The sequence below is a fragment of the Xenopus tropicalis genome, chromosome 1, assembly GCF_000004195.4.
Source record: "Xenopus tropicalis strain Nigerian chromosome 1, UCB_Xtro_10.0, whole genome shotgun sequence".
Classification (NCBI taxonomy): Eukaryota; Metazoa; Chordata; class Amphibia; order Anura; family Pipidae; genus Xenopus; species Xenopus tropicalis.
This window is the reverse complement of record NC_030677.2, coordinates 180,064,045-180,090,656: the sequence shown is the minus strand read 5'-3', so window position 1 is coordinate 180,090,656 and position 26,612 is coordinate 180,064,045. Positions and strand designations below refer to the sequence as shown.

Sequence of the window (26,612 nt, the reverse complement as noted above, 5' to 3'; positions counted from 1 at the left end):
AACCAACAGAACCACGAACCCCCCAGGAGTCAACAAATAAACAAAATGTTGGCAACATATCTACAATAAAACTAACCCCACAGAACCCAGGACGAACAGGTATAAGCTAAAAGTCTAATTTTTGTTAAAAATGTTGAACTTGAAAGTTTTACCTTTTACTATTTTATTATCTATATGACACATGTATAAGATAACAATATATCATGAAAAAATTGTAAAAGAAATGTTTGATGACATGCAAAATAAAAACATAGTTTAAAAAAAAAATTCAAATGTCAAGGATGTGGTCACACAAAAACAACAAAATAAAAAATCCAGTGAAATCACATTCTACCATTTCAATGAGTCTGGAAATTTGGAAATTGATTTCCAAAACATGAATTGAAAAATAGCTTGTATTTTGCTAATACAACTGCCATTGACTTCTGCATGACTTCTTATTTAAACTTGTAGGGTTTTTTTTCCCTATTTTTATAAAAAAAAATTGTTTGAAAAGTCGAGAATTATGGGCGGTAAATATTGAAAGATTTGTGAAATGAGTTCCTATTTTTGAAAGCAAAGAGGAAAGAGCCTGTTCAGGGGTGCTACCCAAAAGCAAACCATTCTTCAGAAACATGGCCAGAAGGGGTAGGGGGAGGTAAGCAGTGCACAACGTAATGTAACACAAGATGGGGAATGGAATGCGTCAACAGTATAAATAGAATTCACATGACATTAGGACTTCCAGGGCATGTGCATAGGGGTCCGAAGCCTCCTCTGCCCAAGCTGCTATTAGAGTTGTGTGTACATAAAGGCAGGCTTGCTGGAGGGTAAAGAGGGTCAGCGACACCCTCTATCATTTGAGGTCCGCAACAGAGGACAAAAACTTAAGTTTCAGCTAATGAAAGTATATTGCATTATTGTTCAACACAAGTAACACATCTAGCTGCACTTTTTTACAAGGTGAACAACCCCTTTAAATAGCTTGAACATGTAAAATATTACAACAAATTAATTATTTATTTCACCACATTTATGCTCAGAAAAATATATAAAAGTATATATTAAAATCAACAGAGCAGTGCTTACTCTATTTTAAAAACAAAGCTTTATTTAATGTGAAAACTATAATGAAGATTTTCTTTTTCTTCATTGCAGCTACTGTCCTGTTATAATTGAAGCATTAAATAATTGCAATATAAATTTTTGTGTAGGCATAACCATGGCAACCCATATTAGAAAGAGCCAAGTTTCCATATATGAACAATTAGCAAACTGAAACCACAACTATGTAACTATATGATCTAAGAAGTAGCAAGGACAATTCTGATGAGGCAAATTGGGTGAAATTAGTCAGAGAAAGAATATGAAGGCAAATGAACTATAACAGAGAGCTATGGTCATAGTGACTTGAGACAAGCTGATTTTCCAGTGTGTTTCTGTAAGTACCCTCCCTTACTTGTGGATTGCTATCTGAAATATTGAGAACCAGAGGTGTACCTACAGGGGCAAGTGCATGAATTAATAAATTAATTGGTAGTTTTTCAAGGGCAACTATTTTTGGGTAGCAGCTCATGAAGAATTTAATCTGGCTGCTCATTTACTGTTGCCTGAATGGTATGACTGAAATTGATACAAGATTAAAGATTTCAGGAACAGAACAAAGCAGGGTATAATTTCAATTAGCTACACAGCACTACTGATCATGCCAAAGTTGCCTTGTTTCTTTGTTGTCTGGAGAAGACTTATCATGGGTGTCCCCAGGAATAAGTGACTGTATCTGCAATCTTTTTTAGAACTGGTGCCTAATTTTTACTTTTGTGGTGAACCACAGCAGGAGGGACCAAAAAGTGCAAAGACCCCTATACTAGAACAATTTACATGGCTTAGAGATGAACAGGGATGCACCCATCAGAAAGACAAATGTTATTCAAGACTGACACATCTGCAGTATGCTGTATAATTATATCATTAAATGAGTAGAGTTTAGATCTGATATCTTGGATTGTTTTGTATAAAAAATTTGCAAATGCAGAAGACACTTAAAGGAACAGTAACATCAAAATATGAAAGCGTATTAAAGTAATTACAATATGATGCGCTGTTACCCTGCACTGGTATAACTGGTGTGTTTACCTCAGAAAGACTATTATTTTTATATAAGCAAAGCTGCTGTGTAGCCATGGGGGCAGCCATTCGAATGAGAAAAGGCACAGGCACATAGCAGAAAACAGATAAAATGCCATTGTATTCTACAGAGTTTATTTGTTATCTGCTATATAACCTGTGCCTTTTCTCCTTTTTTCCAGCTTAAATGGCTGCCCCCATGGCTACACAGCAGCTTATTTATATAGACTATAGGAGCGTTCTCTAGCAAATACACCAGTTTTACCAGTGCAGGGCAACAGTACATTACATTTTAATTACTTTAAAACACTTTCATATTTTAGTGTTACTGTTCCTTTAACAGTAAATGTGGTCTCAAGGTTTCTGTAACTTTATATTGTATACAAAGTATAAAAAGCTCAATATTTTTGTAGATTGCATTTACAGTTTAAAACAGGTTCAGTGAGTTTTATTTGGAAAGCTTTCCAAGAAAGTATGAATCACACCATCAAATGAGACATATTTATGCTATAGTTCCATCTCGAAATGTTGTATGGCCAATTACATTCAATAAAAACATCTAATTAACACTCAACTAATTTTCAATTGAGACAACGTTTGCTGCTCCAGTAATTAGTAAGCAATGTTCAGTCATTGCAAAATAAAGTTCCACTGAGACTTCATTTTCTAACTGCTAATGATAATTCATTTGGATTCTCTTAATGGCACACAAGAGAAACATACCCTACATTAACGTAAAAGGTGTAGATTTACAGTATACCAATATACAGAAAACTCCAACTACAGCAGCACAAATGTTTGATATCTGTAATTTTCCCCCCTGTTGTACAGCTCAAGATTCTCTTTCATAATTTCAGCAGGAATTGCCAAGAAAGAAGGCAAATGTATTGGTTGCCTTATTAAAAGACACTTGATAATCGCTTGTCTTATATTTTTACTTTTCTGTGTTGATCGGGAAGATATGATCAGTCACAAAGAACATAGGATATGTGTCAATGTCACATCTGTAGCTGTCATAGGAATAATAATTAAAATAACGTCAGCTCGTAAAACAAGAAGCAATACATACTGCTTTCTAAACAATGGAATGGAATAAAGCGTAATAGTAATGATCAAAAGCGCACAAAGCAAAAATGCACTTTACAAGGGTCTGCTTATGCTATGCTTGTGTCAGCAGATCACTAAAACTGGAAAGGCAATTAAATACTCTTGATTTAATCACAGAGTTTATGAAATCAATAATGAATATGTTTACCATATATGTGATTAAAAATACTTGCCCTAAATGGTGTGGCTTTCATCTTAAGTATACAATTTCTTTGGCCCTTATTCAACCACACACAGCAATAACTAGATCCCATGTCTACTGCAAGAGAGTCTAGGTATATTTAGTTATTCTGGTGCAAATAATTAGAAATAGAGATATGAACTTTTTTTATTATCTTACTATCTTATTATCTCTATCTATTTATTAGCATTCTTGTGTGCTCCTTTTGTTGGTTTCTAGTTAGGTGCTGACATTGGAAAAAAAATCTCAAAGGGAAATTTTAGGAGGAGGGAGGGAGGTATCTGACATTTTGCCTACCACAGTTTTAGTAGCCCAAAGTCAAGAGGCAAAACAGCCAAAATTTCCCACAATTAGACTGTGCAATGATGGAAGGAATGATGGGTTTTATGGCTTTGAAAACAAAATCAGGGGACAAAACACTCATAATTGCCCCAAGATACAAATAAACAAGTTAGAAAAATAATTACTTATAAAATTAACTTTCATTTTAGTAAAAATAATTTGTATTAAATCTAACCACTCTTGCTATGTTCTTTCTTTCAGAAATATATTATATATATATATATATATATAGCGAACCCAGGGTGGCACTCTGCTTCAGCTCTTAGCTCGGGTGCAAGGTAAATGATTTAAATATCCAAAAAAGACCAGCAACACCGAGTTATATTCCAAAACAATCAATTGTGTATTAAAAACGCATGAACAGCCAACGTTACGTTTCGGTCCCCATCGGGGACCTTGAGAAAGGTCCCGATGGGGACCGAAACGTAACGTTGGCTGTTCATGCGTTTTTAATACACAATTGATTGTTTTTGGAATATAACTCGGTGTTGCTGGTCTTTTTTGGATATATATCAGGATCGTGAGTGGATTTAAACACGTAAATAGTATGCTTAAATAAATATCTGATTTATTGGACACTGAAGCCGTGAGTGCTTTCTATTTGTACTGGATGGATTCTTTGGGTTAGCACCCGGCCATTGCCTTTTGGATTGGTGAGTGCCAATTTTTGCAAAGTTAGATATATACTGTATATATATCTATCTATATATATATAGATATATATATATATATACTGTATATATATATATATATATATTAATGGTTGGCCATTTAGTACCTGTACAGCAAAAAAAATTCAGTTTTTATATAGTTATATTGGCAGTGTTATTATCAGCAATATTACTATGTTAGAAAAAAGTAAACTGCTTTCTGCTCCTAACTAAAAAACCCCATTATTTTGTTATAGATTTTTCTGAGCCTGTGACTAATTATCTGCCATCAGTCACAGTTGAAAAATACCTTGGGCAATGACAAAAAGGCAAGCATCAAGTCATCAAGTTGTAATCACCCTTTGCTTTTATAATGTAATTTTGTTTTAATTAACCTGTTTTTGGTGTGCAGACACATTTTGGAATTTGTTTTTATGTAAACAAGGTTCAGCACATATGCAAGTTTGTATGAAACAGACATTTTACAGTCAAGTTTTAGTAAATAAAAGGGCTACCTTGCTAATTAAATTTTTTACTGCCGTAGGAGAGGTAATAAAGGGGGAGTAAGTAAAGATTCTGTGCATGGTGAAGCTATAAACAAAAGCCTTCATAAAAGAGAACACAACTGAAAGAGCAATTTAAAAAATGGTGAAAAGGGAACTTAAAACATAGAAAAAACAGGACACTGGAACAGAGGAAAAACTGCAACTTTCAGGAATCCATATTGTTTAATGTTTTACATTTTTTCAATATACTTATAAAGTATAGTGATCCAAATTAAGTTAAAAAAAAAAAAAACTTATCTAGACAGGTGCCAAGCTTTCTGGATAAGACTGCATAGCTATATTCTGCTGACCAATGCCACTGCACATTGTAAACTCATGTTTATTCATATGAGGCTACTGATCATGGTCAGGAAACTATAATTATATAAAAACTGGGAAGTTTGATCACCTATAAATGTGATTGCAAAAATATACAGATCTTTGAAATAAAAAAAATGTACAACCCGCATTTCCAAAAGTTAGGTGTAAAATAAAAATGAAATTTAATTGCAAATAGTACAAAGACAACATATGAAATGTTGACACTGAGAATGTTTTTCTCTAAAAATTCTCCATTTAGAAATTGATCTCAGCAACACTTTTTAAAAAAGTTAAACAATGCTACTACTTGAAAAGGATTGTTAGCACAGTAAATAATACAACCCAATACATAAATATACTTCAAAATTCTACTGCAAGTGTAAAAAGTAAAGAAAATAAAAATACTATGTACAAATTACATAGTTTAGTGCATTCATTACTGCAGCAACGTAAATAACTGCTAAAGATGAAATACCAATAACAGAAACAATTAACAATACTGTAACAATAACTACAATAATATAAAATAAAACATTGTAATGAAAATTTATGAAAATGTAAAATACAAAGTTGGAAAAGCACATTGCAGATTTAAACCAATTTTAAATATTTGGAAAATTGAAGATACATGTATTTTAAATGACCTGACATTATTATTAAACTTACTAAAACTACTTAAAAAGGATTGTGACCACAGTATAGAATATACCCAAATACATAAAATATACTTCAAAATTCTGTTGAAAGTGTTGAAAGAAAAGCAAAAAAAAACCAAAATCACAAAAAAACCACAACAAATTACAGTTTTGTACACACGTTACTACAGTAATGTAAATAGCTGCTACAGAGGAAATACCAATAACAGAAACACTAATACTGTAAAAATGTGCACAATGATACAAAATAAAGTAAAACATTTCAATGAAATTTATGAACATTAAAAAAAAAAAGTGGGAAAAGCACATTGCAGATTTGAAACAATTTTAAGTATGTGGAAAATTGCAGATACATGTTTTTAAAATACTGTTGGTTCCCTTCAAAATTCAAAAATCGTCTCCCATATGTAATTTAACAATCAAAGCAAACAGATTACTGAACATTAAAAAAATTGTTCCGGCTGGGTTAGTTATAGGGTATATATACCATTTAGTATATGGGGTCTAGGTGCACAAGTATCAAAAAACCTTCAGCTTACAGAAAACATTTCAAACCAAAATTCCTTATAAATGAGAAAAAGGCTGGCACTAGCAAAACTGGACCAATTGACGAAAAATGGTGCATAAAAAACATGTTTATTGTCAAAAGCGGGCACTTAATCATAAGCTATTATTAAATGCCCACTTTGGCACAAAACGCATCAGGCTGTTCATGTTGAGATGTTTTTTCTTTGAATAAAAAAAGAATATCTTTTAATTGCACCATTTTTTCATTTATTAGCCCAAGTTTTTTTTTTCTCATTTATGTGGTAATGTGGTTTGAAACAGATTACTATACTATTAAGAAATTTTATTCGGTTGGCGACATTCAAAAAAGATAAATTGAGTTGACATGTTTAAAGTATTGTTTAGCAGGGCTGATTTGTTTGATACGTCTGCTTGTAAACCTTCCATTATTACTTTTACTATTATTAGAGCTGTTTAGGGTGAATAAGGTAGTAAAATATTTTCTTGTTACTGTTGCTTTAACAATAACATTAAAAATATGATTTAAGTCTGACTTCTACTCTTTAAAAATTAAGTCTAAATAACATTGATTTATCAGTTGACTGAAATCTTGAAAATCTGAATGAAAACAAATTTGCTGGTAAAAACATGTCTCGCTGCTATAAAAGTCAAAGTGAAATGTATTTTCAACATTTAAGCTATTTTTTTCCAAGTTGAGTTTTTTAAAAAGCTTAATTTTGTTTTTGTATTTCCCCGCAAATTAGGACAATGAGTTTTTCTGATTTGAGGTGTTTCTTTAAAAAAAAAATATGCAAGTTTGGTAAAAAAAAAAAAAAAAACCATCATTTTAATTTAATTAATTTAAAGTTTCATTGAAACTCAGATTTGAATCTTAATAAATTTGCTTATTACACAACTTTATTTGTTGCTGTACTTCATACCTATTTTGAAGTCTTGAAATAAATTACAGGTATGGGATCCATTATTCAGAATGCTCGGGACCTAAGGTTTTTCGGATATGGGGCCTTTCTGTAATTCGGATCTCCTACCTTAAGTAAACAATTATTTAAACTGTAATTAAACTCAATAGGATTGTTTTGGCTCCAATCTCCAATAAGAATTAATTATATCTTAGTTGGGATCGAGTACAGGGTACTGTTTGATTATTTATTATTTGCTTATAATGGACACTATGGGAGATGGCCTTTCCATAATTCCGAACTTTCTGGATAATGGGCTTCCGGATAAGGGGTCCGATATCTGCACTATTTATTTTTAAAAAAACTGCAATACTATTAACAGCTGCAAACATTTTTCCACACCAAGTTTGTTTTTAAGTTACATATTCATTTCAATGTGTCATCATAATAGTTAACTTGATCATCTTCTACCTACAAGATAGAAAGGTAAATATCTAACAAGTTTTAATGCATTCCTGATCATGGAAGTGCACATTTTGGTTGATAATCCCATCTCCCTCCCCCAAACCCCCCGGGAGCTGTTACTGTCACTTTTTTTATATTTTAAAGTGTATTATATAGTCAAGCCCACTGAGACATCCCATTTAACTACTACAATAAATAGTAAACCTGCTCTGCATGCAACATTATACTGTGAAGTAAATAAAGAATAATAATTTAAGTTTATGAGTGCCAAGGTCGATAGAGCACTTTAATTTTGCATTTAGCTTAAATTAAATGTGCCAGATACTTCATTTTACAGTCCTGCTAAATGTTTTCATAGCTTCCTCCAACACACCAGAAATACGTAAGTGACTATTTTTTAGCTCTAGAGATTAGTAATTGGTGTAAATCTTGTAAATTAGCCTAGGCATTGCCAGCAAGACACTCCATTAAAATTCATGGGCTTTACAGTTAGAATTTTTAACAAGTAGTAAAATATTTAAACTAATTCTACCAAGTCTTACAATTAGAAATACATATTTGGCAGTTTAAGTGAAGTTCTCTTGTGAGCTCTGGACATTATTGATTTTAGTTTTAAAGATAACCCTGCTACAATCAATTATAAAACACTTTTAAAGAGTTTACTCGTGTGTTTAATAAATATTTATATATATTTTTCTGTAAGCTTATTGTTATAGTATATTTGCTGCAGCTTTATAAAGATGCCCCATAATGGTTACACCAAAAGTAATACACAAAAACAAGAAATCATGTGTTTCTTGTGATAAAGGACTGTGCAACGTTTCTGTGAGTGCTTATGACTGTATTACATAGACCCTTGATAAAGGTTACTTAGTTTCTACATTATCTTCTCCTTTAATACCTTCTCTGACTCCCACAAGTGCTTTAGAGCTCTCTCATCTACATCCCTTTGCCAAAGATTTTTTCTGTCATGATTTTTATGGTAAAGTTTTCATTACTAAATGACACATTATCCATTGCAAATAATTCATTTTGCCATTTAAAATGTTATTCTTGTACCAACAAATGTATTTTTTTCCTGGTTCTGAGCTTTTAGAAGGAGCTAGCTCTACACAACAGAATTTCTTTCAGATGAGATGCTCGTAATCTATTTTCTGCAGTGATCTTACTGGTATGCATGGTGTTCTCTGCTCATTCATTTCTGCACTGACCTTACTGGCATGTCTGGGGTTATGCTCATTATCCATTTCCTACAGACATCTAACTGGTATATCTGTGTAATTATAGCAAAAGAGAATAGCAAAGGGGCTAGGCACAGTGCATTTTTGGGTTCGCAAAACTTTCATTTTGCCTTAGGGCCCACATTTAATTGAGACAGCCCTGATCATCTGTGTATAGTGGGGGGTGGGTGGTGAATTCTCAGAGGAGTGGTGGTGTGCTTATGTGTTTTGTGGACCACTGTAGCCTTACCATATTTTTACTGTAATCAGGAGGATAATACAACAGCATTGTTTCCATGTTCTAAGGGTAAAGGAGAACCTAGAGCCATTAAGAAGAGATGGAACATAAATTTATCAGGCAGTGGCCTACAAACAAAAAAACAACCTGAAAAAACTTACAGGCTGTTGCACACTGGATTTTTTTCCAAGCAAGTTTGAACAATTAGAAATTTCATAACGACATGGAAAATATTCACCTGCACTGCTCAATCACACTTAATGCCACTCAACATTTTAGATATGGCAAACTTTACAGAAATTCTAGATTTCTACAATTTATGACTTGCTCAGACAGCATCTGTACAATTTATCTTATATATGTTCCAACTACTTTCAACTGTGCTTTTAAGTTATACCTAGGTTTACAGTATTTACAAATATAAGACAAAGAATTCCACTCTTTTTCTTTTAGCCTCCCATAAAATAGACATTTTATTGCAAGCCTTCAAGAAAAACAATTTTCAACTTTCAAGGATACTTTCTGCACTTCACAATAAAATGATGCTTTAGGTTTCAGTTATGAACAAAGACTTCCATCTGGGGTAGTAACTAGAAGGGCTTAGATTAAGGATGCAGGCATATGACAACTGCAGCTATTTAAAGGAACCGTATACCCCCTTGAGATAAATTAATGGATTTGTGCTAAAGAGGAGAAACAGGAAGCTATTCCATGGTTCTAATGGGCTCAATTAATGAGATTCCGGGTGATGCATGACATGCCTAAAACCTTGCGGGGGGGGGGGGGGCAGGGGCTGACAGGGTGGACAGATAAGTGCCTTTTTAGCAATATCTTTAATATCAATTATCTACTTTGGTACCTATTTTTCATGTTTTAATGAGTATAATATCAGCAGATGGCACTATTACTTTGACTTTGAAAAGAAAACAATGTTCTATGTATCAGTTACCTTGAAAAGGGGCATATGGTGGCTTAAAATATGCACATCACTGATTAAAGACAATAAAGGCTTTTTAATATTTGACCTATGGAAGGTGCTGATCGTCACTTTACTATGTGTATATAATGGTTCATACACCATTAAGGGACATGAGGCTATATTTCGAATATTATTTGTGTTGTTGCATAGTCTTTTATTGGAACTACCACGGAAGTAGTGCTCTTATTAATAAGATGACCTTTGCTATTTCTTATCTGGACAAAACACATATAACTAATGCAGTAAGCGGCCACAATGACTAAATAGTGTGTATATGAATTATATGACATGAGCTGAAATGCTTGCAGTATAATTATGTGTCTTTTGACTTGCATTTAGGGACTCTAGATGAATTTGGAAATCTAAAAAGCAGTCCACAAGAGTCTATTTGCATCCCACTTTGTTCTCCAAGAATAAAGCCTTTTGCCAATAATGGGAGGTGGTAATAAACAAATGCTCCATTGATGTAATGTAGGCAACAATGGAGCAGCTGCAAAGAGTGTAACCTAATATAAAACGTGAAGCAGAGAAAGCAGAGGAAAAGATCAGAAACTCCTTTTCCCCAACTGCTGTTTCTGGAGAGACAAGTTCTGTGCACTGAATTCCAACATGATGCGAGTGATTACAGCACCAGTAATGTGTATAAGTGGATAAGCAGTGATCACAGCGATTCCCCATGAGGAAGGAAGCAATTCCCTGGTGATGGACAAAGGAGACAACCTGAGAATCACAGGCATCCAGTGGCTTGCTCTGGATCCAAATCTGCCTCTTCCACATTCATCTTTTTTTGATAGATTGCAAACCATGTTAAAGGAATGGTATCCTTACATAGATTGAAGTTACCCGCCTTATGTCAACAAAGAGTAAATTTCAAGTTGCCAAGCTAATAGCACCCACTGGCAAACCATTCATAGAGAGAGAATTTGTTAAAGAATACCTTCTTTCTGTTGCCAAAGAGATGCGTCCAGAAAAGGTAAATTTATTTAGCACAGTAAGTCTTTCAGGACCTACAGTTACACAAAGGATTGAAGAAATTTGCATCAGCATTTGCAAAACTCCTCAAAAAAACTTTGCTATTTTTCACTGGCACTCGATGAAAGCAATGATGTTCGTGATTCTTCACAACTTCTAATTTTCATTCGTAGGACAAATGATCATTTCACAGAGCATCAAAGGAACAACAACAGGAGAAGATATCTATGAAAAGGTTCACCAAACTCTGAATGATTTCGAGCTGGACTGGGTTAAACTAGCCAGTGCGACAACTGATGGTGCCCCTAGCATGGTGGGGTGCATGAAAGGAGTGGCTGCATGGATTACCCAAGAGATGGTCAAACACAACCATTCGCATCCAATAGCCATACACTACCTCATCCATCAACAAGCGCTGTGTTGTAAAGAGAGTCCAAAGAGGGACTCTGTCATGAAAGTTGTGGTGTCCTGTGTTAACTTTATTAGGGCTTGTGCACTAAACCATAGACAGTCTCAGGAATTTCTCTCTGAGCTGAATGTTGCCTATGAAGATATTCTATACAACACAGAAATCTGTTGGCTGAGTCGAGGGAGAGTTTTGAAATTTTTTATGACTTACTTCCACAGGTTTCTACTTTTCTGCTTTCAAAAAACAAAGAAGTAGCAAAGCTTAAAGATGCAGAATGGAAATGGCACCTTGGCTTTCTGACAGATGTAACTGCTACTCAACAGTTTCAATGTGAAAATTCAAGGAAAGGGGAAGCTCATATCTGATATGCATTCACGTGTGAAAGTATTTGAAGTAAAATTGGACCTCCTCATTAAACAAGTGATGGATGAAAACTTCTGCCATCTTCCCACTACTCATAAGCTGATGGCTGAGAGACCAACAGTTGCATTCCCAAACAAAAAAAGTGTGGATTCACTGGAAATGTTGAAAGGAAGTTTCAAATGAGATTTAGAGCTTTATCTCCATGAACAGGACATACAGCTTTTCCGGAACCCATTTTCAATTGACACTGAATCTGTTGATCCGATTTACCAAATGGAACTGGCCGAACTACAGAATTGTGACTCTCTGAAGGATTCATTCAAGTCTAGCAGCCTTACTAATTTCTATGCATCTCTCTCCTCTTACACATATCTTAATATCAGGAACCATGCACTCAAAATGACAACCATCTTTGGCAGTACCTATGTCTGTGAACAGGCTTTTTCCCGAAAGAAATATCTGAAATCGCCAACTATATCCAGACCAACTGATGCACACTTGCATCACCTGTTACGACTGGCAGTGACAAACCGGACATCTCATCAGCCAAAAGCAGGCCCACACTTTCCATTGAAGTTTAGGTTGGTTAAAATGGTTCTTCATTTGAAGTATTGTATTGCTCGTTTTTTTGCACTACAAATAAGATGTGTGCAGTGTGCATGGGAATTCGTTGATGTTTTATTTTCCAAACTATAGTCCAGCCCCCCAACAGTCTGAGGGACCGTGAACTGGCCCCCTGTTTAAAAAGTTTGAGGACTCCTGCATTAAATAACTGAAATAGCTAAACATGTTTATTAGTTACTCTCCTTAACCTTCTAGTACAGGCTAACTCTGACATTAAGGGGGTGATTTATTAACATTTGTGTTGATTTTTTTTTTTTCAAGATTCAAGTTTTTTTGCACTAAAAAAAAGCTCAAATTCAAATTATAGTTAAAAAACTCAGAAGCCCCAAATTAAAATCCTGTGTAAACAATAGTCCCCTAAAGTGCCTCACTAAACGCTATATTGGTTTGGCACTAAACCGCTTAGTTAATCTTCAGCAATCCTCTGAAGTTCACTCTTTCTTTAAAGCTTGTAATCACATTGTTCCATCTGTGCATGTGTGTAGGAGCGCAAAAAAACATACACTGAAGGTTCAAAGTCAGAAAGTTTTTCGTGCCTGTCATGTTGGAGCAGTAAGGCTCCACATAGATTTGAAATTTTCAACTTAGAAAAGTCTGGGTGGAATCCATATTTGAGGGAAACCCTTCCCAGTAGGGGGTAATTCACAAATACCCCCTAAAGACGCACCCAGGGACTGTGGAATGTGACAACTTAAACAACTTCCTCAGACAGCAGGAAAGCTGGTTTCTTTGATCTGTGATCAAAGAGGTCAGTTGGGGACCTAGGAGCAGCGGGGGGGTGCAGCTATCAGAAAATATGGATTATAGAAATGGATCCATATCTCCGCTGCTTTAAGGTCCACATCCTCATAAATCACGTAGGATTTATGAGGAGGCCCCAGGCTTCCCAATGATACCAAACAGGGGCGGCCTATACCCGCCAGTTAGGAGGAATGGGTTCTGGGGGGCTGGGACATGAGACACCCCTCATGTTTGGTATCATTTTGATCGCCCCCATATGGGTTAAGACAAGCCCCTATTGTCATAATAATATTGGGTACTGGCAAGTACAAATATTATATGACCAGAAACAGGCAGGAGAAATACAGCTCTACAGGGGAGGTCCTGTGACACACCCCCGGGCACTCCCTCCTCATAAATACAGTAATGAGGGAGGGTCCCAGCAGTAGGATAAAAAAGGGCACAGACCCAGGTGCCAGTTAACGCATATTTGGGGCTCCATGTTCTTTTTGGATTGTGAGTTCACTGTTTCTAACTCCGGCCTCAGGAGGGCACAAGATATTCGGTAACGTTTCTCTGTGCTTTTATCCCCTTTTGTTTGACTGTTTTGCATGTATATTTCTCTTTTGTAACATCTTTTTATAATTGCACTGTTTACCCTGGTAATATTAAATATAAAATTTAATAAGTTCTGTCCTTTTGCTCTATATCAATTCCCACGTACCTTGTATGACTGCTCAGGCCTAGAGGTGTATTAACTGCTTGGTTGTGTGTATGCTAAGTAGCTAGTGGACTGTCAGTAGGACAGTGTGTATGTAAATCAACCGTGGCTGCTGGTGTGTGTGTGGAAGTAGTAGAACTATCCCTCACTGAAGTAGGAAGTTGGTGTATGATATATTTGGGTAATTAGGTTTCTATCGCCTGTTAATGATAGATGGTGGCAGCGAATAGTTATTTGGGGCAATGGTGTGTTTGGGGGTGCTTGATACTAGTCTAACCTGTGTGAAAGGTGACTGAATGTAACCCCCTTGTTCCCTGTCCCGGTGTCAGGCGCGTCTTGGAGTAGCGCTTTCCTGACAGTGCCTTTTACAATAGTTCGAATAGGAAAATTTTGGAACTTTCGGATTGTCCCACAATATTTTCGTACGACCACGATGCGATCCGAAATTTTCATATCTAATCCGATTTTTTTCCCACTTGTAATTTTGAAGTCCGAAATTCAGACTTTGATGAATCAGCCCCCAAATGTCCATTTTGCTGAAGAAAAAATGTGAAATGGCGAATATTTGCAAAACACATTGAAGTCAACGGGTGTTTTTTTGCTGCACCTTTTTCCATTCTGCACAACAATTTTTTTTGCAGCAAAACCCTGGCAAAAAATGTCACTCATCGCCAGAGAATAATTACATTCCTATTAACATCTGAGTGTAGCTTGCAAAAAATAATTTTAATTTTACATCTCCATTTGTACTGTCATATATCTAAATTCCGTTTAATATTTAAAGCCTTTGCTTATACCCCTAGCTTCTCCAAGCTAATAAACACTGCAGCCAGATTATTTCTGTGCAGATTTGCATTATATTATGGAAGACAGCAACATTTTCAAGTATTTCTAAGTACTGTATTATAGACAACCTGATCCTTTAGATTAGTATCCTTATATATTAGGTTCTGTGACATCAACATGACCTTTTTTGGCACCAAGTAATTCAATAAGGTATTTATTAAGTGGTCTGTACGTTTTGTGGCATCTTGATAAAGGTGTGGGATTCAGACCAAAATACTGAGTTTCCACTAATAAAGAGTTTTCTAAGTTCTAAGTTCTGTGAGTACTATTGTTCTTTGTATGCTGTTGCTGAACTATATATGGCACCCAGGCAGTTATATCACTTTTTTATGGAGTGCCTTCTATACCATGGTATATATAAATTCTCTATCTAAACTAGCTACATGACCATTAGCTGTTGACATCAACTTCATCATTCATCCAAGACGAAATAAAACAGGTGCCTGAAGCCCTCAGCAGGATTGCATCCAGAGTTATGTTTTTTAGACTAATATTTGTTTCAGCATGTTTTGAATGGGGCCAGAACTAGCAAATTTTCTTTTCTATAAAGTGGGTAAAAATCTAAATAAATGAAGTATTCAGAATGTTAATCTCTTTTACATAGCTACTGATTTGTTTCTGGTTGAAGTCCCTTTTACTGAATGCTGCATGTTATCAGTATCTGCTAATACCTTTGGAATGCTGCTCTTCCAGGTTTCACTTATTGGCTTAGTTAGGATGACCACACTGACTGCACACTGTAATATAGTGTGGGCACTTCCTTTTTGGCATTCCTATCATCCAGAGAAGGTTGCACATTGAGCTTGGGACCTCAACTAGGCCCAGAAGCCTGTGCCCTAGAGGAAGCCAAATCCATCTAGAGATTATAAGTCGGGGATCAGGGACCCCGTGAATAAGGTAAAGTTATTTGCAGGATTAGACTCTGTTATAGCACACTCTAGAAGTGTGACTTAGTTCAGGGCTATTTAGCAAGAGCAGCTGGTTGCTCCAACAAAGGAGAATTTAGTGGGTTTAGCATACCCAAGGCTCTGTTGCCTTACTGTAGGGACCACAGTTCAGACACAGGTGTCAGGCTAGTATTAACCCCATAACCACCGTTGGCTGTAGGGATCCGGCCCAGTAAAGGTATCCACCCTTTGGACTCCTGTTTATTATCCCACATCTATCTGCACCGTGGTGCTGCACTGTTCTGTTACCTTGCAACTGAATTTAACATCTGTGCCATTCTACCTCAATGCTGTGAGTATTAACCCTGCATTGCTAGGGATTGAGCAGCTTCACCCTTTAAAGAAAAAGAATTTGATCAGAGCTCAACAAGCTGACCCTATCATAGGACCCCTGAGAAAAGCTGTTCAACAAAAAGACCAGGAGTACCTTAAGAAGTCTCAGCCTTCTGAATGCACTATCCTTTTGAGAATGGGAGAAGTTTCAGATAAATAGTGGACTCCTGTATAGGGTGGTACTATACCATGATCACCCTGATCGACGCCAGTTTGTTCTTGCTAAAAGATATCAACAGTTTGTGCTCAGAAACTTACATGACAAAAAAGGTCATTTAGGTACTGAGAAAACATACGGCTTGATTCAAGATAGGTTCTACTGGCCTAAGATGAGAGAAACTGTTACTGACTATTGCACAAGATGTCTGAGATGTGCACAGAAAAACATTGCCAATAAAAGCTGCACCTCTAGAGCACCTGAAAAGTTCTGGGCACTTAGACCTAGTTTGCATGGACTTCCTCGGCATTGATCCTGATTTGAAAGGAGTTGGAAACATTCTAGTGGTGAATTGGCCACAACCAAACAACCTCACAGAACTTAGGTCATTCCTAGGGTTCTGTGGCTATTACCGAAGGTTTGTGGAGGGATATTCCAAGTTGGCAAAACCCTTACATGCCTTACTGACCATTTCCTAAACTGAAGAAAAGGCTACCAAAAATTCCAAGTTACCCTTTGGGGATAAGTGGACTGATGCCTGTACTCAAGCCTTTGTAGCTTTGAAGAAATGTCTCACAGGAGCCCCTGTGTTGGCCTACGCAGATCCAAAAAAACCCTATATCCTCCATGTGGATGCCAGCTATGATGGTTTGGGAGGAGTACTTAAGAGTACCCTGGAGGATTGCGTCCTGTGGCATATATATGCCGGAGTTTAGCTCCAAGTGAAAAAAACTACCCAGTACACAAGATAGAGTTCCTGGCACTAAAGTGAGCCATTGTTGATAAACTTCATGGATACCTGTATGGAGTGCAGTTTGAAGTTAGAACTGATAACAAATTCTAACGTATGTTCACACTACCACAAAACTAGATGCTACAGGCCAGAGATGGTTAGCAGCCTTATCTAACTATCAGTTCACACTTAAGTATAAACCAGGTCCGAAGAATGTAGGAGCCGATGCCCTATCTAGAAGGCCTGGTCTACCTGCTACTACTGATAATGAGGAATGGACAGAAATGTCAACATCAGGGGTAAATGCCTTTTGCCTAGCTTCGGCTGTTAATATAAGGAAACTCAACTTCTCAGACTTAAGAGTAGTGGATTCACTGGGCGCCAGACATCACACCTACTCCAAAACCTTCCCCAAAGCCTTCACGCAAGCAGTCCTACACTATAGCAAAGAGGAGGGGCACATTCCCACTATCTGTGTCCGAAATTGGCAGGAGCAAAACAGGGGAAGGTCCTTTCATCATGGGGTCATCTGACTCCGATGTGGCTGAGACCAAGCCAGCCGGCAGGGGGAGGGGTCGCGGCCGTGGCTTCTCCAGACCATCACTGGCTCCTGGCGCATCATCCACAAGGAGCATACCTAAAAACCCTGCGGAACAGTCTACACCAGAGTCTGTCCCAGGATGGGAGGAACAGGATGACCAGCCTGAAAACCCAGTCACAGACACCGGTGCAACAACCACCAAGGTGGACCCTCCAGTTGAGAGGCACCTTGCCATCAGACGGTTCCCGGATGTGCACGAAAGCACCTTTTGGGTCCACCCAGGTAGAGCCAATCCTGAGGTTTTCCGCACTGTCTCAAGGGTGTAGCGGATCATAAACTTCCGGGTATGGGACTTATATGGTTATTTCATGCCCTTTGCACCGGAATGGGTGTTTGACAAAGTAGACAAACATCTGGAGGAATGGCTATACGGAGAATTGTGTCGCCGCAAGAACAATGGGCCGGCTGGCTTGTTCCACTCCAATCTGAGGAAAAGAGAAAAAGACCTTACCTACCTGTGCGACACCGTCAACGAATGGTGGTACGGCCACACCATCATGAAACACTACATAAAGAGCTGTGGAAAGTACAGTGAAGAAAAACACTTCAGCATCAACGCTTTACTTCACAGTGGTGGTCGCATAGATAAACCGCACCCAAGATACTACATCTCCTATGAGGACACTGTCGAGAGGTTTGGAACCTTGGTTTGAATCTCCAATGTGACTCTAGGAAAGAAATTGCATAAATTGCTGCATTGGGATATTATTCCCACAAATGTGAAATTTAATAGCTTGGACTCGCTCACTAGAGCTAGAGACTTGCCCCAAAGTTGATGGGTTTTTGTTCTTTATTTTCCCTTGAACTCTCCTCTTGAGAGACTTAAACTGAGCTTGTAAATAGTTGGCTCTAAAAAAAAAAAAAAAGGCTGTTGAGCCCCCACCACAAAACCTCTACCTCAACTTACCTATCAAGGTGGGACTTACTACTTCTTCTTATATCCTACAAAGTGCATAGAATTGGCACTCTATGAAAAGTGGGCTAGGGTGGGATGAGATGCACTGAATGAAGAATGGTTTTTGGTGGGGCCATTTGATAAAAATTTACATGTTTGCACTTGCCTTATATGACTTTTTCCTTTTGCAGCAACACCCAACCCTGGGTTGTGTAACGAACTATGAAAAATCTCACCATAATTTAAGAAAGTGCCTGGGTGAGCCTGATGGCAGCAGGACTCTCCCAAGTTGTGTGTGCCTGGGAAACCCTGAACAGGGACAGGAGTTATCCCATGGTTCTCTAAGTACAGGCCTGAGTGTTCTCTGGTAGACACTCATGTGGGTTGTATATATGTTTCGGTAACGTAACTGTAACAGTTAAATATTATGCCTTAACTATACTTTTCTTTCAGTATCCATTATCTCGTGATAGATCTCAGGAGAGACTATCTGAAGCAGTTGTATGGAACTGTTTATTTTGCACTGTTTTCAAAGTTTTGATATGTGTTTACATTCTCTCACCATTGCCGGGTCGGAATGGATTCTTCCCCCGGGTGTATGTAGGGACCAATAGGATTTAAGCTCCCTATGGTCTTACACTTCATTCTCTGCTGTTACTGAACAGAATGTAATGTTTCCACTTTTGCTATTTACATCCATGCACTTATTGGCCCTTAGTTAGGATGACCACTTCCTGCACACTCTAATATAGTGTTTTGCAGAGTGTGGGCACTTCCTCTTTGGCATTCCTATCATCCAGAGAAGGTTGCACATTGAGCCTGGGACCTCAACTAGGCCCAGAAGCATGTGCCCTAGAGGAAGCCAAATCCATCTAGAGATTATAAATCGGGGATCAGGGACCACGTGAATGAGGAAAAGTTATTTGCAGGATTAGCACGCTCTAGAGGTATGACTTAGTTCAGGGCTATTTAGCAAGAGCAGCTGTCTGCTCTAACAAAGGAGAACTTAGTGGGTTTAGCATACCCAAGGCTCTGCTGCCTTACTGTAGGGACCACAGTTCAGCCACAGGTATCAGGCTAGTATTAACCCCTGAACCACCGTTGGCTGTAGAGATCCGACCCAGTAAAGGTATCCACCCTTTGGACTCCTGTTTATTATCCCACATCTATCTCCACCGTGGTGCTGCACTGTTCTGTTACCTTGCAACTGCATTTAACATCTGTGCCATTCTACCTCAATGCTGTGAGTATTAACCCTGCATATACTGTGTACCATCAATAGACAGAGTTCTAGTTCAATACAAAAGAACCTCTGGCGTCCATAATTACATAATATACAATCTGTGGCGGTGGAGTGTTGTAGTCCCGCAACATCTAAAAAGTGCAATCCTTCCACTTTGAGAACCTGCGTGTTGGAGTCACATGTGCCCGTGCTCATACCTACTAGTCGGATTTGACAAATACTGGCCAAGATAGGGTTACAGAAACTTCACACTAAAGTTTCCCGTATGAGCAAAAGTATCAAGGTACAATGGGCAAATCCATCAACCCTGTGGGATACTGTGCCACACGCTGTAGCCGACGCACCCCCTGCCTATTCACTTGGTATAACCCAACTGGGCCCCACCCTCAGCCTTATATCACTAACTTCTCTGCAGTTGTACAATTTGGAAATGAACTTTGTAGCACTAAGTATGCCAGTCCCTGAAGCTCCTGCTCATAATCTCAGCAGAGTAACACTAATTGAAACCAGGGAACCATTTAACAACTTGTAACTTAAATATGAAGTCTTCTACCGAGGTATAAAAAGCATTTAGTGCCACAACCGGTTATTTATTAAAAATATTTATTTTTCCTTTAACCATACTTCCCTGTCACATTGCAACACTCTATGTATTTTTACTTATCCCCCCTAGGCTTTACAAACGTGTTGTTTTATAATTTGTACATCATTATTACGGCTGTCCCTGGCCAATACGTAAGACACTAAAGGCACATTGTAGGTCCGATTCAAACGCTCCCACATCCAGCCCACTTTCTACCCAGCTATCTGGAGTTTAGTCCGAGTAGCACACCCAGCAACAATCATCTAATCCCACTACCGCCTATAAAATTCATACATCTTCTACTCAAACCCCATTCTTCCCAACTTCCTACGAGTAACCTTGCCAACTAGCTGACCTTCATTACACCCTCCCTATTATGCCCTTTGACGTAGTGGCGGGAAAGGCACGGCGGCAGGAAAGCTGCTTCGCACAGTAATAGGGAAATGTAGTTTTTTGTGTGTTCATGTTACATGTCGTTGAAGGAACGTTAAACATAGCTAGAACTACATATCCCGACATGCAACGGCCGATCCGGAAGTTCAATATCTTATTGTCACGCCTTTTCCTACAGGAAGCGCAGTGCGCTAAGAAAGGTTCTGCTGGCTTCAGTGTCTCCTTCGTCGCCATCATGTTCGGTCAGGCTGTTCGTAGGTTCGCTACCTCCGCCATTCGTAGGTCCCACTATGAGGAGGGGCCTGGAAAGGTAATGTTGATAAAGTTGCTTATGTAGTGCAGCCATTTCTGTATAGGGCAGAGTTTAATGAGAAAGAAAATACCGGCTTTTAATGGATACTTCGCTATGGGTGGCTTCTTGCACGTACGGCCGAACACTACCAAATGAATGGTCTCTGTTTAGTTGTATAGATTGATAGTTTACTGTATATCGGCAATCGGTACAAGTGATGAAGATTAAAACAACACATCATTATGACAAATCAAGTGATATTGTAAACGCTTTCTGATGTACCGATTGCATGCTGGGAGGTGACCTTGGGCCTGGTACTGATAAGGAACTTTAAAAGAAGAAAATCAAAATGTAATTCTCTAGCTATTTTCAAGTGTACATTAATTCAGTTTCTTATAAATGGTATTAAAAAATGCAAGTACTGTTGTAAACAGTGTTATCCTCTCCTATTCTCTGGTTCTGACTCTTGAAACAATGTAGTTCAAGTCATGGCTTCTCTAAGTCTGTTAATGGCTTCTGATTCATAAGTCAAAAGAGGTCAGCGAATAGAAAAGTTGTGTATGTTGGAAAGTTGCTTTTTCTTTCATTACACAAAAACAAGTGTTGCTGTTAATATGCTTACTGCTCAAGCTGGAAAAGCTGTTTTACACCTTCTTTCAAGTACAGGTATAGGACCTGTTATCCAGAATGCTCAGGACCAAGGCTGTTCCAGATAAGGGGTCTTTCTGTAATTTGGATTTTCATACCTTAAGTCTACTACAAAAAATAAAACAATAAAAAACAATAATTAAACTCAATAGGATTGTTTTGCTTCCAATAAGGATTAATTATATCTTTCTGGATAATAGGTCCCATACCTGTACAGTAAAACACTTTTTTTTTTAACTTTTTGAAATTATACATCAGTTAAAAAATGGACAGCAGCACGGTCCTCCTTAAAAAAAATATTTATTGGCTCAGTTAAAACATCAGGTCAGGGCCTTAAGAGTTTTGGGTGTTACCACTTTTTATGATGAAGGTTGGTAACACCCAGAATGTGTAAGGCCCTGGCCTGATGTTTTAGCTGAGCAAATATTTTTTTTTTTTTTATGGAGGCCCGTGCTGCTGTCTGTTTTTCGGTTGATACTACACTGTGAGTGAAGGCAAACATGTTATTGTATTTATGCATATATGAGCTAACAGCTGCACTGTGGTTTTTGGTTTTTCAATGCATTGATATTTTTATTATGTTTTTGCTTTAAAGAACCTGCCCTTCTCCGTTGAAAACAAGTGGCGACTTCTAGGAATGATGACCCTATTTTTTGGCAGTGGCTTTGCATTTCCATTTGTCATCGTAAGACATCAGCTGTTGAAAAAATGAGCACTTACTATGTCCAGGTATGCACTCATTAATACAATCAAGCAATACAATTAATTGCTATTTTGAGAGCTTAGCTAATTTTTTTTTCTTTCAAAGTTTCCACCCTGCTCAGTGCCACCTTCCCCCCCCCCCCCCACCGTATATAACAAAAATAGTTCAATGAGTTCAAAAAAGATTAGTTTCTGAAGATAGAATTAAATACTCCCTTTACTACCCAAAACTGATATTCCTTCCCCCCCATGCATACACACTGATTCATTTTCTATTGGTCTGTCCATTAAGCATGGTCAGATTCCTTATGCTAAGGACAGAATAAGGTTATTGGCCGGCTAGCTGTGCAAGAAACAACATTTTAACTAGCAGTTGTAGCTTCCTCCGAGCTTATAGATTTCCACAGCCAGTTGTCATTTCTATGTGTTAGGTTTCTGATCAGTTATATTGCTGGGTATTTCTCCTTTTACACATGGATCAGCCAAACCTGCACAATTGTGCATTGCCTCATAAGCAAGGTAATGGGTATGGTAAACTTGAACAAACAGGGTTTTCTGCTCTTACAGCCTAAGAAATAGTTTATATAGTGCAACAATAAATTTTAAACTATAACATATATGTACCATAAAATATCAGTCTTTGAATGATTTTTTTTGACAGTTTGCTACTTATTTTCCCTTAACCTTACACTTGGGACTAGTAGTCTTAGACTTGACACAGCAGTCTGTAGTGTCAGTGGAGCAGATGGCAGAAGTATATATGTTTAATGCTTTTGTGACTTTTTGTGCAAATGATGATAAATTAACAGTATGACAAATAATGATACTGTAAACGCTTTCTGATGCACATTGTGACTAAGAACCTGTAAGCATTTTCATGATGTATTTAGTTAAAAAATGTATAGTTTACTTTTTGTTTCTTGTTTTCTTGTTCTAGGTACAGAGGACCTTCTATAACAGTGACCATAATAAATTTGTTTCCCGTGCAAGACATGGACTGTAAATAAAAAAGAAAAAATACCTGTGAAGTCTGATTCACTCTTATTTTGTGTGTGAAAAATTTGTGGCAGTTTCCATTCAGCCCAAAGTACTGTACAGAACAAATTCTAGGTAAAACTGTGATATATTAAGTTTATGAAAGAAATATTTAATATATTCGTAGCTGTAATAAAATGTTACCCCTAATGTCATGAGAACTCTACCTTCATTTACACTTTTTTCCACTTTGTGCTACAGTTTTTAACCATATTCTTCATACATAAACCCTAAAAATGAATATGGCTTGAAATGCCATATTTTATATTGTGAACCTACTGCACCAACATCTCTATAGTAGTAATGGTCTAGGCTTTCCAAGTTTTCACAGTAGCTCCCCATCCTAAATTTTGTTAGGAGTGTCAGTGACACTGCACATGCTCAGTGTGTTCTGAACAGCTGTTGAGAAAGCTAAGCTTAGGGGTCATCTTAAATAATTCAGCAGAAAATGAGATTTGTCTGTCCTAAAAATTGAGAGTATGGGGCAATTCTACATTTCTGTCGCTAATTGCACTGGGTTTCAAAGTTTCCAGATTGCAAATGTCTCAACCAAGCTCTGCTTCAGTAGTTAACCAAGATTATGTAAAAGATGCTTTCATCTGCGCATGTTCCTGTTCACCAGTTCCATTGCGGCTTCCTGCATTTTATTAACAAGTAAGGGCAAAGGGGGGGGGGGGGGGGGGGGGGGGGGGATAGAATTGGCCTGCAATTGATTGGATAGTTTTGGATGTTTATTAATGTATTTTTGTAACAAAGATAGAGTGAAAAATCTACATACCAAAAGGTTTTGGGGTTTTTTTTTTTTTCATGTACTAGTCCAAAAACCAATAAGGGATTCCAAACATCTGATTGATTGATTTTTTTTTTTTTGTAACTTAATTTTTATTGAATTTTGTTTTCCAAAAGAAAATATACAAAAATTGCGTATAGAATACAGTTGAATGCAGTTGTTGCTATAGAAATAGATGCATAATTATGGTATACAGAATATGTAAATGGAAAAGTTGTTAGCACCCCCTTGCTCAAGGGGAAAAAAGGAAAAGTTAACAATTGAACAACAATAAACAGTGTGTTTCTACCTGTAGTTTAGTATACTTCAATCATGATGTTATCCTACTGCGTTTCAAGGGTTAACACATTAAAACACACAAGTACAAGTTTAAACCTCGATACCAAACCTTGTTTCCACAATAAAAATATGTATAGATCAGCACCTATGGCAGAGAAAACAGGAGCCAATAAAGTGTAGTAAATTCAGTTGTTTGAATTAGCACCCAGTGCTGTTAGGGAAAACTTTTTTAAAGTGTATTTTCCCCTTAAGTCCCGAGTCATATATCAAGCCAGTTGCTTCTAGATGTGCAGTGTTAACTTAAAGACCCTCCACTCAGCAGAAATGCCTACTTACAGACCCATAACGGAACATCGCTCATAGAAATTGCTCATTCGTTCTCCCTGAATGCTACTTCCAATATATCTGCATGTCTCAATAGAATACAAAAGGAAAACACAATACTGTAAAACTGATAGGTAAAAAGTCTCACATTAGATATTCTGAAGCCAATCACATATACATGTGTCAAGTCACTGGGTCCCCAGAGAGTGAGTGTGTTTTCCAGCATTTATTTCCTCTATCGTTCTGCTTGCGACTGGATGTGTCCGCTCCCTGCCTGGGGCGTTTCACTGCGCAAACCAGCTTCCTCAGAGGCATACACTGTTAATATATTAAAATTGCCTCTGAGGAAGCTGATTTGTTCAGGATCCTCCTTTTGCCTTGAAACTTAAAGGAATAGTAACACCAAAAAATGAAAATGTATAAAAGTAACTAAAATATAATGTGCTGTTGCCCTGCACTGGTAAAAGTTGTGTGTTTACTTCAGAAAGTCTACTATAATTTATATAAATAAGCTGCTATGTAGCCATAGAGGCAGCCATTCAAAGGAGAAAAGGCACAGGCACATAGCAGATAACAGATAAAACTAACTAACAGATACTATTGTATTCTGCAGAACTTATCTGTTATCTGCTATGTAACCTGTGCCTTTTTTCCAGCTTGAATGGCTGCCCCCGGGGCTACACAGCAGCTTATTATATAAATTATAGTATTGTTACTGTAGCAAACACACCAGTTTTACCAGTGCAGGGCAACAGTGCATTATATTTTTATTACTTTAAAGCTCTTTCATTTTTTGGTGTTACTGTTCCTTTAAGAGGTTTTGGATTTTTGATGCTAGTGTTTGCGCCAGAAGAAGTATCCCTTAAAAGAGACATATCCTATAAAAATTATGAATTTACCAGTGAATGGTACTCCTCTAGATATAGAAGGATTGTGCTTAAAACTGTTGTGTTTCAAACTGATTTTTTGCTGGAGCCAATTAGGGAATGCTGGAGCCATTTAGGCAACACCTGAAGCATTTAAGGTGAGCCTGGGTGTGCAGCAGGGGATCAGTGTGGGGTAGGCTGTGTGGGGCAGGCTGGACTGATTACAAGCTCCCCTGATTCTGGGACTCCAGTCTGGTGAGACTTTTTCTTGAACTGTTTACTTGCAAACACCAAGTTGTGATATATACTGTTTTGCTGTGGAAAATAAAGGACAGGCAGGAGCCTGATCATTTTGGTTGCAAACCAGAGTTGCCTGTCTCATCTGTGAAGCCCAGATTACCATCCGCTACCGGCTGCTACCAGCTAAATCCGCACTATATATATATATATAACAGGATGCAGCACACGTGGGGTGCAGTCTTGATAATCCTCCATCAGATAAATAAATATATTTATGTCATACTGTATACATTATTCCCTTCCCTGATTTTTGCATTTTGTTTTCAATGTGTGATTTTTATGTTCAAATATTTTACTTTCACCCTACCCATAACCGCAGGGGGACTTTATCTATGTAAGTGTTCTGTAGCACTGATTCTTTCACCTAAATGAAACAGTGGTGATTAATATATCCACTTGACCTTTCGTTGCTTGCAGGTTTCATAGACAGTTTACAAGACACCCTGTTGTTGACTTAAGTTGTATACCTCCGTCTCCCTGCCAGCACTCCTCGTCTGTTAAAATCTGTATTGCAGGTAGTCTTTTCATGCTTTCATATTGGCAGATCCTGTGACTACCCAGCCTGGAGGATTTTACAGAAGTACAGCACCACCAGAGAT

General features: G+C 37.6%; 1 protein-coding gene and 2 non-coding genes across 3 annotated transcripts; all 3 read left to right on the top strand.

Annotated features, from left to right (window-relative positions):
* Positions 1 to 21,007: 21,007 nt before the first annotated feature.
* On the top strand, positions 21,008 to 23,615 carry cox7c (cytochrome c oxidase subunit VIIc). The gene is made up of 3 exons (NM_001171761.1): positions 21,008 to 21,087; positions 22,313 to 22,446; positions 23,357 to 23,615. Exons 1-2 carry the CDS (start codon positions 21,013 to 21,015, stop codon positions 22,427 to 22,429), a joined length of 192 nt encoding a protein of 63 aa, NP_001165232.1. The 5' UTR covers positions 21,008 to 21,012; the 3' UTR covers positions 22,430 to 22,446; positions 23,357 to 23,615.
* Positions 21,278 to 21,350, top strand: LOC116408499. Its single transcript, XR_004221002.1, has one exon. It is a non-coding gene; the product is annotated as a small nucleolar RNA Z39 (small nucleolar RNA).
* Positions 23,205 to 23,266, top strand: LOC116408498. The gene has a single exon (XR_004221001.1). It is a non-coding gene; the product is annotated as a small nucleolar RNA Z39 (small nucleolar RNA).
* Positions 23,616 to 26,612: the final 2,997 nt, after the last annotated feature.

Coding starts and splice junctions, on each gene's coding strand:
- cox7c (NM_001171761.1), top strand. CDS start 21,013: ATGTTCGGTCAGGCTGTTCGTAGGTTCGCTACCTCCGCCATTCGTAGG. Junction 21,088..22,312: donor ATGAGGAGGGGCCTGGAAAG/GTAATGTTGATA, acceptor TTTGCTTTAAAG/AACCTGCCCTTCTCCGTTGA.